The sequence below is a fragment of the Glandiceps talaboti genome, chromosome 17 (genome assembly GCF_964340395.1).
Source record: "Glandiceps talaboti chromosome 17, keGlaTala1.1, whole genome shotgun sequence".
NCBI classification, from domain to species: Eukaryota; Metazoa; Hemichordata; class Enteropneusta; family Spengelidae; genus Glandiceps; species Glandiceps talaboti.
In genome coordinates this window covers 22350193-22367163 of record NC_135565.1, presented here as the reverse complement: position 1 = coordinate 22367163, position 16971 = coordinate 22350193, and the positions used below count along the sequence as shown (strand labels likewise).

At 33.7% G+C, this 16971-nt stretch overlaps 1 protein-coding gene across 1 annotated transcript in view; it reads right to left on the bottom strand.

Annotated features, from left to right (window-relative positions):
• The window catches only part of LOC144448203 (transcription factor ETV6-like), a 41677-nt gene extending 25766 nt beyond the window's left edge, over positions 1-15911 (bottom strand). Inside the window, exon 1 of the mRNA XM_078138357.1 lies at positions 15745-15911. Coding sequence (XP_077994483.1) covers positions 15745-15797 — 53 coding nt within the window. The 5' untranslated portion in view covers positions 15798-15911. The remainder of the gene's footprint in view (positions 1-15744) is intronic.
• Positions 15912-16971: the final 1060 nt, after the last annotated feature.

Sequence of the window (16971 nt, the reverse complement as noted above, 5' to 3'; positions counted from 1 at the left end):
AATAGTACAAAGTTAATATTTCCCCTAACAGTACTAAGATAATATTTCCCCTAACAGTACTAAGATAATATTTCCCCTAACAGTACTAAGATAATATTTCCCTTAACAGTACTAAGTTAATATTTCCCCTAACAGTACTAAGTTAATATTTCCCCTAATAGTACTAAGTTAATATTTCCCCTAATAGTACTAAGTTAATATTTCCCCTAACAGTACTAAGATAATATTTCCCCTAATAGTACTAAGTTAATATTTCCCCTAACAGTACTTTTAAGTTAATATTTCCCCTAACACAGTGGCCTGCATGTTTGTGTCTATCTTCTTTAGTCAACACCTTGACTGCTACTGTTCTAGACTAATTGTGCATACAACACCTAATTTTAAATTTGATAGTTACATCAGATATTAGAGACCGGAACAATTTACCACAAGAAATAATCAACATAACAAAACCAGAGAAAATCAAGCATCTAGCAACTCATAGTGACAACCCTTAGGTCAGGAGTATTTCCTGGCTAAATGAAGGAAAATATTGGAGAATAATATAATTATACCAGTGCCAATAATATCAAAGAAACACTGGGGAAAGTAATGGCAATTTTGAATGTTTTGACTCATATTTAAAACACAGCAGAACCAGTGATGTAGACATACGTTGTGTTGGCATAAACGCACGTTGTCATGACATAGACGCACGTTATCGTGACATAGACGCATGTTGTCGTGACATAGACACACGTTGTCATGACATAGACACACGTTGTCGTGACATAGACACACGTTGTCATGACATAGACGCACGTTGTCATGACATAGACGCATGTTGTGTTGACATAGACGCACGTCGTGACGTAGAACAACCAGGGTATATATTCCATATATATTCCATATTTTTAGTTCAACTTGGCTAATGCATGGTATAATTGAAAATTAATATATATTTTTTTGCACAAAGAGTTTCGCTTTGTATTCTCCACACGTATGAAATAAAACTAAAGTAAAATAAAATACAATATATATACACAATATAAATTCTTATCTGAAGTAAGTATCACCATGTACTCATTATACCAGTCAAGTCAACACTACTCAAGCCAAGTTATTTTAGGCATGACAAAAATCACACATTGTAACTTAAGTGATATATGTATCTAAATAAATTTACATTTACACTTCTATAATGACAGTTATGAATTTCTTATCAAAAATAATGTATAATTACAAAAATGTCATAATTCTGACAAATATCATGATAAAAGCACTGACTACTTGAAAGGAATAATCCTCACAAATATCAAAGTTTATACAAAAGGGACTTTCCATAGTTATCTAATATCCTTTAAATTTCTAGAGGGTTTTGCGGTACTATACTTATTATCATGGATCTAGAGGGCTTTTCATAATCATAATTCACCGTCTTAAAGTGTCAAAAATAGGCACCATTTTCATTTTGTCCTCTGGTTTAGTGTTGACAATCAAAATTAATTTTAAACTGTTTTTATTTTCAGAAATTCAAATATACAATATGAATTGTAACTTTTCACACTAAAATACTGAATAAGTGTTTATGTATACTTTGAAATTATGTTTTTATTTCCAAAGATATTGATAAATACAACAATTACACAAAAAAGTGACACACTGCAATTAATAGTAATATTCTCCAAATACTTATCACTCATAGATGAAATTATGGTGATTTTCTTAGACTTGAAATGAAATCTTACATGTAGCTATGTGTAAGGCCTAAAAAAATTGTTTGGTTACGGTTATCCAAACTCATATAGTTTTACAGGCCGACCTTAAACTTTTTTTTATGTATCCAAGAAGAAAATAACAAAATCATGATAATTGTGAAGTCTCGCCAGAAATAGTGGATGCAGAAACTGACATCAACTTAAAAAGACAATATAAAACTGTCCTTCCAATCTGTAATGGTTGTACATCTGATGAGAAGAAACCAATAACAAAGAGACCATATGGAAAATAACAGAAAACATAACTACCTGAATCAGACACTCATATATGAAAAAAAAAAAAAAATATATATATATATATATATATATATATATATATATATATATATATATATATATATATATATATATATATATATATATATATATATATATATATATATATATATATATATATATATATATATATATATATATATATAAATTAATCTGTCCTACCCCACCTATTCTAAACTTGAGCGTAATCGGAACCACACAATTTTTTTTATTAGGCCCAACTAGTATAGCATACAATAGGCATCTAATCTAAGAACAGATAGCTGTATAGTGTATGTGGTTAAAGGTGCATGAGTTGCAACTGTAACATGTTAATAGATCAAATAACTTGACAACATTGTATACCCTGAAAACTATTGAATCACACCCAACATATTTGTGTAGCTGAAGTATAGTATCGTACAATAAATCCAATTCAATTACTTTTTGGTTCCACACCCTAAACTCAGCACCCCAATCTGTTCATGTTTTCAACCTCATACTATGCTACACTGTTTTCTAATTAATATGTACAATGTCTAATTATTGGCATTTTAAGAATTTTGGGTGATTAATTGTCTGATTGAAAACATAACACTACAGTTACGTCATTAATGGTGTATTCACTGGTATTTGTACATCGGTTTCATTGATTATTTTAGGGTTGGAACAGAACCAATAAATAAAAAACATACATCCTATTAACCTCCTTGACAATGAAGTCATTCTCCGGATATATCTATCATAAAACGTGATACATGTGTTGGTATTACTAAGTATATACAACTTGAATGATAAACCAAGTACACATTGATAATATGAAGGATAAAATGTACATCTAATGTCACTCCTACATATTTGTGTTGAGAATACGGTCTATAAGCCAACTTGATGCACCATTGACAATATTACAGCTGAGTTTTGTATACGCTAATGTTTTGTGTTCCTCTAGCTGTTATGTGGGGACATGACTAGCAAGGAATAATTATAATAAATTGAATAATTACTATAAATTGTGTTCCAGGGAGACACACCAATTGAAATATAGATAGATATGATGTTGACTGGAGAGTGACGGGGTAAGGGAGTGAGAATGAAGAAAGTTTGAGCTACTGGTTTTAGGGTGACGGGGGAGGGGAAATGAGGAAGATTTTAGGTTGATGGGGAGGGGAATGAGGAAGGTTTGAGGTTGGCTGGAGTGTGACTGAGTTGGGGGAAGGGGGGGGGGCAGAAGAAATGAGGAAAAGAGGAAGGTTTAGCAAAGTGTAATATGCTAACCCTATACTCAGACAACTTGTAGGTAAATAAAATTATTCTGCAATGATTTTACACAAATTTATGTAACTTAAATCAAAGACTTTTGGTAAAAAAGATTTCTAAATAATCTCATTTCATCTCAACCATATCGAGTACATTAATAGTTGTAGTTGGTGAAAAATATTTCTAAATAATCTCATTTCATCTCAACCACATCAAGAACAGCATGGAACTTACAGTCAATAAATGTCAACAAAATATGAGGATCCCGGATGTTTATATTCTGGCCGACATATAACATTTATCTCTAGATCATTACAGAACTAAACGTATGAACTAACAAACACAAATAGATTATACCTTTCATAAATCTACCCTAAGACATGCAGACATAATGTAATGAAAACTGACATACAATGTACACAGACAATGAAGAGAAAAGAAACAGAAGTATCTATTCACTAAAAGTGATCACATGAATCCAAAGGTCAAGGGTCAGCTTGATATGATTTGCCCCATGGTGATAAACTATGAGATGTTTCCATACCAATTTGACAAAGTATTAGGAAGTTCCAGATAATGCTACCAAAAAGAAAACATTCACCTTAACAGATTTGAAAATGTCACTTTTCCACACATCATCGTACTAGAGCTAATAAATTTCATAATAGTTATCTCAATTGCTTGATACTCACAAAGTTGTTGATGACACAGTGCAGCTTTGTAACAGATTGGTGTAACATAAGACAGTGTATGCACAGGGTATAACAAGATTAGGAAGTTTAGGTCAAAGACTCTATCAGTTCCTGGAAGTTATTATTATGCAAATTATATTAATATATTCATGAACTGTTGACCAATCATATTGAAGGAAAGAAGAAAGGAAGTACAGAGAACAAATACTCCACTTTGTTTAAAAGCAAGATACTTACTAGTTAAATATTAAACACACGGCATTGCTTTATGATAGTTTACATGGTATATATCACATAAATAATGGACTTTAAAATTTACAAAAACTTACTATAAAAGCACAATGAACTGTACTGTGTTAAAATGTACATACCAGTCTATCTGATTATGTACATGTAACTTACACTACTAAATGTCAGTCTGTATATACACATCATAAAATCCAATGGTTTCCTATCAATAAACTACCAACTAAAATACAATCAATACTACCAATCACACATCTATGTATAATATTCAATATACAATCATTTCAAAAAATTCAACTCAGTTAACCGTTATTTCAAATTCTTATATGTGCCATTTTTTTTTTTTTGAGTATTTTTACAAGGCATCAGGCCTAATAAAAATACTTGATTCCAGTTATACAACCCCACCTAGCTCTTCACTGCTGACCCTAAACTTTTTTTAACGTATTCAAGAAATAATAATAAAATCACAAAAAATTGCGAGAAAAAGTGGATGCGGAAACTGATATCAACTTAAAAAGACAATATAAAACTATTCTTCTAATCTGTAATGGCTGTACATCTGATAAGAAGAAATAAACAACACAGAGTCCATTTGAAAAACAATGGAAAACCTGAACTATACACTCACATAAGAAAATAAAATATGATTAAAAATAAAATAAAAAATCTATCTACCCCACCTATTCTAAAATTGAGCGTAATCAGAACCACAAAATTATTTTTTATTAGTCCTTGTGAGAAATGGATGAATGAAAAGCAGACGGAAGGAAAGGTGGTATGAGAACAACAAATATTGGACAGGTTTGAATTTTACTGAAATCCAAAGATAAGTAGAGAATAGAGAAGGTTGAAGAGAACTCCATGTTGTAAACTGGTAAACCAGGGATGTAGATATTTGTAATAAGCTAGACTTTAGATAGATTATGTTCCAACGTATGGTACCTAGACTAGGTAGAAGACTACATTTATTATTACTTATGATGATTATTGATCTTAAGACTTAAATAATCATATTTAAAGTCAATTCACTAATTTACCTTAAAGGGACATGTTTCAATCCCAGATCATCTCATTAGTGTAAATAATCACCATAAGGAACGTGTTTCAATCCCAGGTTCTCATATTAGTGTTATCAGTTAAAGGCCAGGGTTTCAATCCTGCTCTCTACCGAGTACTCCCTAGATTGCTGTACAGTCTAACAACCTCAGTGTCATATACAGCTCTCTACTGAGTACTCCCTAGCTTGCTGTACAGTATAACAGCCTCACTGTCATACACAGTTCTCTACCGAGTACTCCATAGCTCAATGTACAGTCTAACAACCTCACTGTCATACACAGTTCTCTACCGAGTACTCCCTAGCTTGCTGTACAGTCTAACAACCTCACTGTCATACACAGTTCTCTACCAAGTACTCCCTAGCTTGCTGTACAGTCTAACAGCCTCACTGTCATACACAGTTCTCTACCGAGTACTCCATAGCTCAATGTACAGTCTAACAACCTCACTGTCATACACAGTTCTCTACCGAGTACTCCCTAGCTTGCTGTACAGTCTAACAACCTCACTGTCATACACAGTTCTCTACCGAGTACTCCCTAGCTTGCTGTACAGTCTAACAACCTCAGTGTCATACACAGCTCTCTACCGAGTACTCCCTAGCTTGCTGTACATGAGTCTAACAACCTCAGTGTCATACACAGCTCTCTACCGAGTACTCCCTAGCTTGCTGTACAGTCTAACAACCTCAGTGTCATACACAGCTCTCTACTGAGTACTCCCTAGCTTGCTGTACAGTCTAACAACCTCAGTGTCATACACAGCTCTCTACCGAGTACTCCCTAGCTTGCTGTAGTCTAACAACGTACCTCACTGTCATACACAGTTCTCTACCGAGTACTCCCTAGCTTGCTGTAGTCTAACAACCTCAGTGTCATACACAGCTCTCTACCGAGTACTCCCTAGCTTGCTGTACAGTCTAACAACCTCAGTGTCATACACAGCTCTCTACCGAGTACTCCCTAGCTTGCTGTACAGTCTAACAACCTCAGTGTCATACACAGCGCTCTACTGAGTACTCCCTAGCTTGCTGTACAGTCTAACAACCTCACTGTCATACACAGTTCTCTACTGAGTACTCCCTAGCTTGCTGTACAGTCTAACAACCTCAGTGTCATACACAGCTCTCTACCGAGTACTCCCTAGCTTGCTGTACAGTCTAACAACCTCAGTGTCATACACAGCTCTCTACCGAGTACTCCCTAGCTTGCTGTACAGTCTAACAACCTCACTGTCATACACAGTTCTCTACCGAGTACTCCCTAGCTTGCTGTAGTCTAACAACCTCAGTGTCATACACAGCTCTCTACCGAGTACTCCCTAGCTTGCTGTACAGTCTAACAACCTCACTGTCATACACAGTTCTCTACCGAGTACTCCCTAGCTTGCTGTAGTCTAACAACCTCAGTGTCATACACAGCTCTCTACCGAGTACTCCCTAGCTTGCTGTACAGTCTAACAACCTCACTGTCATACAGTTCTCTACCGGTATACTCCCTAGCTTGCTGTACAGTCTAACAACCTCACTGTCGTTGTTCCCTATGATATCTCAACGTCATGAACACCTTGTGGTCTTTAGCTTATCTTACAAGATTTGTGATATTAAAAGTGAAAATACATCAAATCTAAGTAAGAAATGAAAGTAATTATATCAAACAGATTAATAACATTATTAAAAAAAGAGATAAACATCAAACACTAATTACCAGTAACTATAACAACGGATGGAGTTTTGACATTTTGAATTCTACATTTAGTCTGGGGAGTGCATCAATAAAACAAAGTCAGTTATTAATACAGCCACTCAGTTAGTTGTTATAAAATATTAATAAACAAACAGAACTGTATAATTATATTAAAACTCATAAATTTACTAACTCAGTTGTGTTTGTATAATATTGCATAAAGAATTTTATATCAAAATTTATCAATGCATTCAGAATTAAAATTTTCATAATTATTATTAGTACTATAAATGTACCATATACTTTGACAAACAAATTACAATTTTAGCAGAAAAATGGCTTTTTTTTACAATTTGTCTCAACTATATTTTGGTGTATAAAACTTAAGTGTATTTTTATAACCATAATTTTAGTAAATTAAAGTAAATCTACCGACTGTGTTACTTCTTACTTTTGCACTCCTACTAATATACATAACCAGTATGTCACCTTCCATTTGACCACAGACAAATGTGTTACTAATGTCTGTGATTTGACGGAAAGCAATGTCATGTGACTCATCAGCATTTGGAGTTCCCCTATCTCTCTCCCCAGGCTCAGTTACCATGTGGTGACTCACAACAAGTAACAGTTTTTATCATTTTGACTCCCAACAACAAAATTTAGCTTGCATGAAAATTTGTACACTGTATCTGAATAGCACCTCACACTGGGCCAATAACTAGAATGGCTACTAGCACAAAATATTGTAGTATTATGGGATAGCAAAATGAAGATCATAAGCAGATCATAAGTAACTTGATTACACAAAAATATCTTTAATCAATCAATCAATCAATCAATCAATCCGAAAATCTTATATCTTATACATGTACAAGGTAAATATTAGAAGTGCTGTTGAGTTATACATTGAAAGCTTTAGAAAATACTTTTGAGAATAAGTATGTTCTAAGGTTCTTCCTGAAGGCATTGACTGTGAGTATCCTCTACTGTTTTAAACACGCAGAGCAACACAGGCCGAGAACACGGCATTGAAAGGAATTAAATATGTTGATTGGGTTCAAACAGTAAATATTTGTCACTGACCAAAGTGTGCAGAGATTATAGCTTCTCACCGATAGTGTCTGATAAATATGTGGTGAAAGACCATGCAATATTTTATAGGTGGTCAGGAGAACTTTATAATCAATTCTGTATTGTACAGGCAACCAGTGTAGTTCCTTTAGTGTGGCTGTAATGTGTTCATATTTGTTTAGCTTCAGTGGATACAACATGGTAAAAAAACACTAAGAACACTTAACAACAAGTGAAGTTACTAATTTACCGTTAAATAGTAAGAATTAATACAACAAATTCTGTTAAAATGAATCATTATAAACAACTTTTCAAAAATCTGCCTACTAGGTAAAAATGACAGTTTGTATCTTTAAAATTTCCCAATATTAAATGTATAAGAGTTGGAAGTCAAAATCTACCTATAGTAAGTTGCCCACAGATTCTACTACATTACTTGCCAAAATATGATACATCATAATGGAAAATGATATTTTAACCTGATTTTCCTGTTTCTGTTACCAGAGTTCAGTGTTCCAAACCTTAAGCACAAAATGATAGCTATTTTTAGACATGTTTCATTCAAACTCATGAATACAAGACGTCACGATGTGACACACAAGACAATATATGTATCATTGAGTTACAGTACCACCCTTGCTATAAAACCTCTCCCTCAGGCGTTTACACTACTTTTCATCCATGCTTGGAAGATTCTGACATCATTTTACTGTCGATGTAGTAAAGGTGTCATTTAACTATGTAAAAGATAGAAAATGTCATGCTAGGGGAAAGTGGTTCTGATAGCGTACCAAAAAACAATGTAAACTACAGACTAAGGTGTCATTCACTCATACTTACAAAAAATGTTCGGTGCAAAAGATCATACATGTATTATACAATTGTTAACATTAACAGAGTGTCCAAAAAAAATTAAATAAATAAAAATTCCAATTTATAAATTTTCATTCGACTACTTTGATTTTATTGAGAAGATAAGGATTATTAAATAAATTATGATAACTTTTCAAAAACGAAAAAACAATATCTTTTTTCAATTTTTTTTTCCACTCCACTACTTTCCATCCCATCAAAGTGATTCTTTAATGATCTTTACATAAATTACAATAAGTTCAAAAAGACACAATAATATCATCAAAGTAAATATTTTTTTCAAAATAACAATCAAACTTGACAAGTAATCCTTATATCAACTCTAAAATCTATACAATAAATATACAAATCTTATCAATTCCTTGAAGGAGATCAAGGTGAATCCGTCTATGTCTTCTTTCATTTTCAGTTTCTTGAAGATTTTGTAACAATTGTACCGTAATAATTCTCATAGTTTAGTCCTGTGAGTATTACAACCATCTCCACCATATATAGTTAAATGGATTTTTCTTACACAGATTTCGGTTTTTAACCAAGAGGGAGAGCTTCTGCTATTGGAATGTTGATATAAATATTATCACATATATACTTACCTCACTTACATTCAAACTGGAGGTTGAGTTTGTAGTCAACTGAATGAAGTAATTATAATTACAACTGCCTGTCAGTGTGTGTGATGGCAGCTGAGTATTACTACTGACTTGCATGTTTCATCCCAGGGTGGTACCAGTGGCCAGCTCTGGTAGGGTCGTGTGGCCAGTGCTGGAAACCCCAACTTACCCATTTTAGACCCACTTTGACCAAAACACAATACTTCATTTTAGACCATTACAGGTTTTTTAAAGATGAAAGTTAGATCTAAATACATTTTCCTTAGGAGGCAACATTTTGGAGCCATTAATGGCAGTTATGATTTGGTAAAGGGTGGTGGATCACATTTTAGACCAAGCAAAAATGAAAATAATGCAAAGTGGACCCCGTTTTAGACCAAGGGCTAGAAAACACACCCCAAAGGACGACACATTTACATATACTCAAATATAGAGCAGCCTCCAAATCATGGTTTTATGAAAATATTTTCACTCGAGTAACAGATTTATAAACTCTGTCTGTACCATTTTAAGTCAAACTTCAAAATCACACAAACATGTATACCACTAATATAAAAGTGTAAAGTATTTTTGTGAGGTACAGCATATTTTTCTGCTGATGTGAAGAGAGATATATCTTCAGAGAGAATACATTTTACAATGTAGGTTACACACACACCATAACAAGAACAAAGGAAAAGATACTGAAAAAACTTGACAATTATAGAATGGTGATGGAAAAGAAAGACAGTTGGTCCAATTATACAGCTGCTAGGGCAAGTATACATGACATAAATTGTGTATTTGACAAGTTGTAATGGTTATATGGTGACCTTGAGTACCCCTATAGCCAAGAACCAACAAAGCCAAGAAGTGAAATGAAACTAAACTACAATACAATTCAATGACATCACTACCAGGAACTGTTGTCATGGTGATGACCCAGTAGCAAGTCCATGAAGTCCGGAAGCTTAGAGTAATTTAACATCCATATATCTTTCACTCCAAGATTTGAACTCTGACCTCACACTGTCATTAAACTTTCTTAACATGAAAATCCAAGTCTGTTTTTTTAAAACCACTTTTTGACTGTTTTTGATAACTATATAAACCAAGTCACTTTGTGTGCACACACATTCATTCTTAACCAAACCTAATGAACCTAAGATCAAAGATCATGTCAAAACAATATCCCTAACTAACCTCCTCCTTCCCCATGAATAGTTTTGACATATAGTCACACATAACATATATTAGCCTAAAATCCACTGGTGCGGGTAGTTTGCATTCACTTTTCCCCTACCACATCTGGCATTCCGTTATAACATTAACAGTCGTTAATATTCAAACTGAAAATGATAAAGATGACAATTTCAGCAATTATGGTAATCATGCAAATATGTTTGGTATAACTCAACCCTCTGAGTTGGTTCTAATCACAGGGTGACACTATGGACATCATCTCACTCTGGGAAGAATTTAACAGCCAGTAAGAATCTGTTTTCTGGCTGTAGATTTATTAATTAAAGCAATTATCTATAACAATAGTTCATTAGCATAATGCCAGGCACAGTAGGGGAAAGTGAATGCCAGCCAGGCATGGTATTAAAGGGAAAAGTGAATGCTAGGCATGGTAGGAAAGTGAATGCCAGGCATGGTAGGAAAGTGAATGCCAGGCACAGTAGGGGAAAGTGAATGCCAGGCATGGTAGGAAAGTGAATGCCAGCCATGGTAGGAAAGGGAAAAGTGAATGCCAGGCATGGTATTAAAGGGAAAAGTGAATGCCAGGCATGGTAGGGGAAAAATGAGAACAAAATCCCCAACACGACTGAATTGTAGGTTATTTATACAATCATTTATATCTGAGTTGTCTTGGTCTGATATTTATACAATCATATATATTTGAGTTGTCTTGGTCTGATATTTATACAATCATATATATCTGAGTTGTCTTGGTCTGATATTTATACAATCATATATATCTGAGTTGTCTTGGTCTGATATTTATACAATCATATATATCTGAGTTGTCTTGGTCTGATATTTATACAATCATTTATATCTGAGTTGTCTTGGTCTGATATTTATACAATGTATTATACATATTTCATTTAGCTATTTTAATGTAATTACATCATTAATTAATTAAAATGAACTGAATATACATAATGAAAATCAATTAACTTGTAAATATTTGTGTTTTATATCCATCTGAAATTCATGTCATTGACTATTTTATACAATTATACAGATATAATCACCATGCCAACATTATATATTATCACATAAATATTCATCAATATCTATGATACTGTGAGTGGGTGACTCTATGGTTGCCATGGTTGCTAAAATGTTTGTTTAGTAGTGTTTGGCGGGTCATAAGTTCAAGTCCTATCCCATTCACTTATTTTGTTACTCGCCTATACATAATAAAAATGTTTAATAATTATTACTACTGTAAAAACCAAACTTTATACATTTAGATGGAGTAGAGCAATTTACATATATACTACAATCAAAACATAAGGATATTATAACTGCTCTTTTCATATACCTGAATAGTAGTAAATAGACAAACACTAGAACTATTCTATACTTTCATATTTATAACTTAGTTATTTACTTAGATTATTATTATCTGTATTTCTTTTAAATACCAAATTAGAAATGTGAAATTTTCTAAACAGCTGAAATAAAGTTTTATCTTATCTTATTAATATGGCCTAATAAAAAAATTGTGTGGTTCTGATTACACTCAATTTTAGAATAGGTGGGGTAGGTAGATTTTTTATTTTAATTTGTATTATATTTTTTTTCTGTGTCTAGTTCAGGTTTTCCATTGTTTTCCAGATGATCTCTGTGTTGTTTATTTCTTCCTATCAGATGTACAGCCATTACAGATTAGAAGAACAGTTTTATATTGTCTTTTTAAGTTGATGTCAGTTTCTACATTCACTTTTTTCTCGCAAGATTTAACAATTTCCACAGTTTCATTTTTGTTCTCAGATATGTAAAAAAAAAAAAGTTAAGGGTTGGCAGCGACAAACTAGGTGTGGTCAGGTAACCGGAACCAAACAATTTTTATTAGATAGTAACACCACTGAAGACAATCCTGTGGGCTACCAATAGTCAAACACCTAATCTTTCTTTTCAATATTTTACAAATCTAAAATTCTATCTTGTAACTCTTACCATACCAATTCTTTTCATACTAAAATTATAATTTGCAATATCTCTTGAATATTATAACTTCACACAGCATGATTACCTTATGATTAAAGAAAAAGTTAAATATTTTTGACATGACCAACTATTTTTTTACTCAACTTAGATAACATTTACAATCATTACTAAAAAAAAACATTTACAATCATTACTAAAAAAAAAAAGTTAAACAACATTTTTTTTTTAAATGGCCAGGTTTTTCTGCTGAAGGTTTGTAAATTTGATAGTGTGAAAGAATCCAGCTTCCTTCTCCCACAGTGTAGTTGTATATACAGCCTATCCACCTATCTATCTATTCATTCAAAGTGACCTGAATAGTTTGTATTGTCTGTGTGCTTTACTACTTATACTTGTGAGCATAGAAAGTACGGTGTTATTCACCAACCAACTTGTATAAAAGAACAAACTGTATGGCTCACATTGTAAAGCAATGGTATGAGGAAATAGAAAATGTTTATCCGAATTCTTGTTGCCCCTCACACAAATAAAACAAAAACTCATGAAATACTACAACATACATTTAGAAATATCAAAGTGGCACGAACTTTACTGTGGAATTACTTTTTATAAACTTTTTATTCAAATAAGAATATTTGAAACCATTGTATTATACAACCAGTGACAGACAAGCATTGACAAGCTGACAAGTTGAAAGTAATCTAATGAATTACATTATTAACACTTGGTCAGCATGTGGTAGTCCAGAGACAGGACATTCCATCATTTGATAACAACAGTTTTATGGCCTCTCCCCATAATTAAATATTTCATATTCACAAACAAATTTCCAATTTCTCCTGGCATTTCATGTACACATATCAAAGCCATGAAACTGTTCTTATCAAATCATGAAATGTAATACAAATATCTGCTGGGCCATCATGCTGGGACAGGTGTTATTAATACAATTCATTTATTTATTTCCCCTGTTTGTAACAAGTTTAGTTTGTCACTGCTTGCCTGTGACTGGTTGTAATGTTAATGTTGATACATGCCTTCTATCACATTACAACTGTGTGCTGACATTGTTTTTTTGTTTTTTTTGTTTCTTTAATTTCATAACCAAAAAGAAAGAACAATTACAAAGTCAACCAAGGGAAAGAATGTAAAGCTAAACAAACTTGACATAACAACAGAAACATTTAGAAATGAAAACAAAACAGTCCAAAGGCATTGTTAGAACTGTTGATTGTATAGTAGGGATTTCCTCAACATTTTTAAATTGATGATAAACTTTTAATTATGCAATCGAGTGGTTTATAAGATAAGATTTAATACAAGGTATGCGTTTAGTCAATTACAAATGATAATTTTTAAAAGTATGCTTCACACAGTAAGTAGAATTCAACAAGTAACTTTTAAGCATGTAGTAAATATTACACCCAAAAAATGTATTAAATCACTTTAATTTTCATAGAAAGGAGAAGTATTGCTAATTACAAAATGTATGCATGGTATCTATTAGTAAAAAGATATTTCACTGGGTTTTGTTTCACTGCAGAAAAGACATCATTAAATAGGTTCTATGCTGTAACCCGGCAGTCATCTGATTGGTTGGTTGGTTGGTTGGTTGGTTGGTTGGTTGGTTGTATAGACTATAAGATCAATACTGTGCAGTTATCTGATTGGTTGTTTACACTATAAGATCAATACTGTGACCAATCATCTGATTGGTTGTTTACACTATAAGATCAATATTGTGACCAATCATCTGATTGGTTGTTTACACTATAAGATCTATACTGTGACCAATCATCTGATTGGTTGTATGCACATATAGGTCTATGCTGAGATCAATCATCTGATTGGTTGTTTACACTATAAGATCAATACTGTGACCAATCATCTGATTGGTTGTTTACACTATAAGATCAATACTGTGACCAATCATCTGATTGGTTGTTTACACTATAAGATCTATACTGTGACCAATCATCTGGTTGTATACACATATAGGTTCTATGCTGAGATCAATCACCTGATTGGTTTGGCTCAGTATACTGAAAGCAATCATCTGATTGGTAGTACACACTATGGGTTTCATAGATCATCAGATTGGATTAACTCACTATAGGTTTTATAAATGCAATCATCTGATTGGTTGCATAAACTGTAGGTTTCATAACCAATCATCTGATTGGTTGGTTGGTTGGTTGGTTGGTTGGTTGCATAAACTGTAGGTTTCATAACCAATCATCTGATTGGTTTAGCTCACTACAGGTGAATAAATTGTAACTTATTATTTCCTCCATGTCAGGATTAGGAGGGGGATTGGTATCGTGAGGAAGTGGGATGGATATACCTGCAACATTTAAATATTTTTGATTTTGAGTTGTTTATTGTTCTTTTTTAGGGTGGGTGGGTGGGTGGGTGGGTGGGGGGGGTTTATAAACAAAAGTTAATTTTGAGTGCAAACCCTGGGGTGATTAAAAGCTTTTAAAAAAATTGTAAAACAACATCAAAGCTCAAAAAAATAAAGCTACAATTATTGCAGCAAGGCTAAGGGGTGGGTCAATGTGTATTTAATCGCGAAAATAGGGAATTCAGCGTCCTACAAGACAACTCGTTTTTCGGACTCAAAGCAAGGTCTTGATTTAGTTGACATAAAATAATATTCAATTATGAACTGATTGATTCGCTTTATACAAATGTATGTTTGGTATGATTGTAAATGGAGCATGCTGAACCTTACCAGTCAATTCACGAGGGCGGCAAAAAATGAACAGGTGTGGGATTTCCCCAACAGATACACGCCTGGATGTGTCACTGTGTCAGACTGTGTCAGTACATTTCATTGACATCAGTTACAAGTGACTAAAATATATCCATTGACAAAATAATCAAACGTAAATACATACAGAATGTTTCGATTTGAGTCCTCCGAGGTTCAATAAATTGTGCGATATCTCTAAAATGATATTTTCATGGCCAAATATGAAAACTTAAAACCGATACGTATAACACGTGCTTGTACAACTGTTCATTCGTCTCTTTCTGAATGGTTTGAAGCAAGTATTTCATTTACCTGTAACATCTTACTGGTCCCGCCATCTCGGACCCTGATCGGTTACAGTTCATTGTGGTTTCAAGTTCAACGGCTTGAGCTAGCTGCAAACCACCAACTACGGCCTCCGGCGTGGGTTAAAATTGGACACTGCGGAAAGACGCGTACGTACTATAGTAAATATTCGTCTGTCCGATAAGCACATGAAGTACTGTATTTACTGTTTGTTTTGCTTCCGACAGCCCGCCGACGTTTATTTAAATCATAATAACGGGCAAACGAACGACTTCCAGGAAGAGCACCCATATCAGTAGGCCTAGCCATATTCGGAAGTGCGTGGGAAGTAAACAAGATTGAATCTAGGTCAATAAAAACAAAAGAATTGTAGGTATAAACCATAGCTGTGTGTGGCGCTGTCATGGGTAGTGACAAGTGAAGGCAGCACAGCCTACCTATACAGTACACAACTCTATAAAGACATGTGTCAAACATTGAGTAATGGAGATATCGCGTGAAACTAAGAGAATCCTAGTCTATATTGAAAGCAGTTGCGTCGATTCAGAGTAGAATGTAACGAATACATATCTAGCAACCATCCAATAAAGGATATGGTACAGACAAATGTCTGTGGATATGGTGAATGCAAAACCAGTGAGATACACCAGACTATAGTAAATAGACAACTTTGAAAACTGAGCACCCTCGACCCCAATGAGATATTGTTGTTGTTATGGTGGTGGTGGTGGTTGTTGTTGTTGTTGTTGTTGTTGTTGTTGTTGTTGTCGGTGGTGGTGGTGGTGGTGGTGGTGGTGGTGGTGGTGGTGGTTATCTGTCTCTCTCTCTCTCTCTCTCTCTCTCTCTCTCTCTCTCTCTCTCTCTCTCTCTCTCTCTCTCTCTCTCTCTCTCTCTCTCTCTCTCTCTCTCTCTCTCTCTCTCTCTCTCTCTCTGCATGCCTCTGTTTTTCTCTCGACAAACACTGAGACAGACAGAGAAACTCAATATTTTGAACTCTCGAGTCAAGAATCCACCTTAAAGTGGTCATATGGATGAGGGTTGAGTATTTATTTTGGATTTTTAATTATAACAATTTTATCATGGCTTCCTACTTGAAAAAAATCAATGTGAAACAACATGGACCAAGATCATATATGTAACTCATTACATTGCAAAAAGTTCAACAATATATATTGAAATGTTTGTTATTTTACGTACAATAACAAACATTTTACACATTTATCAGTCTTTTGC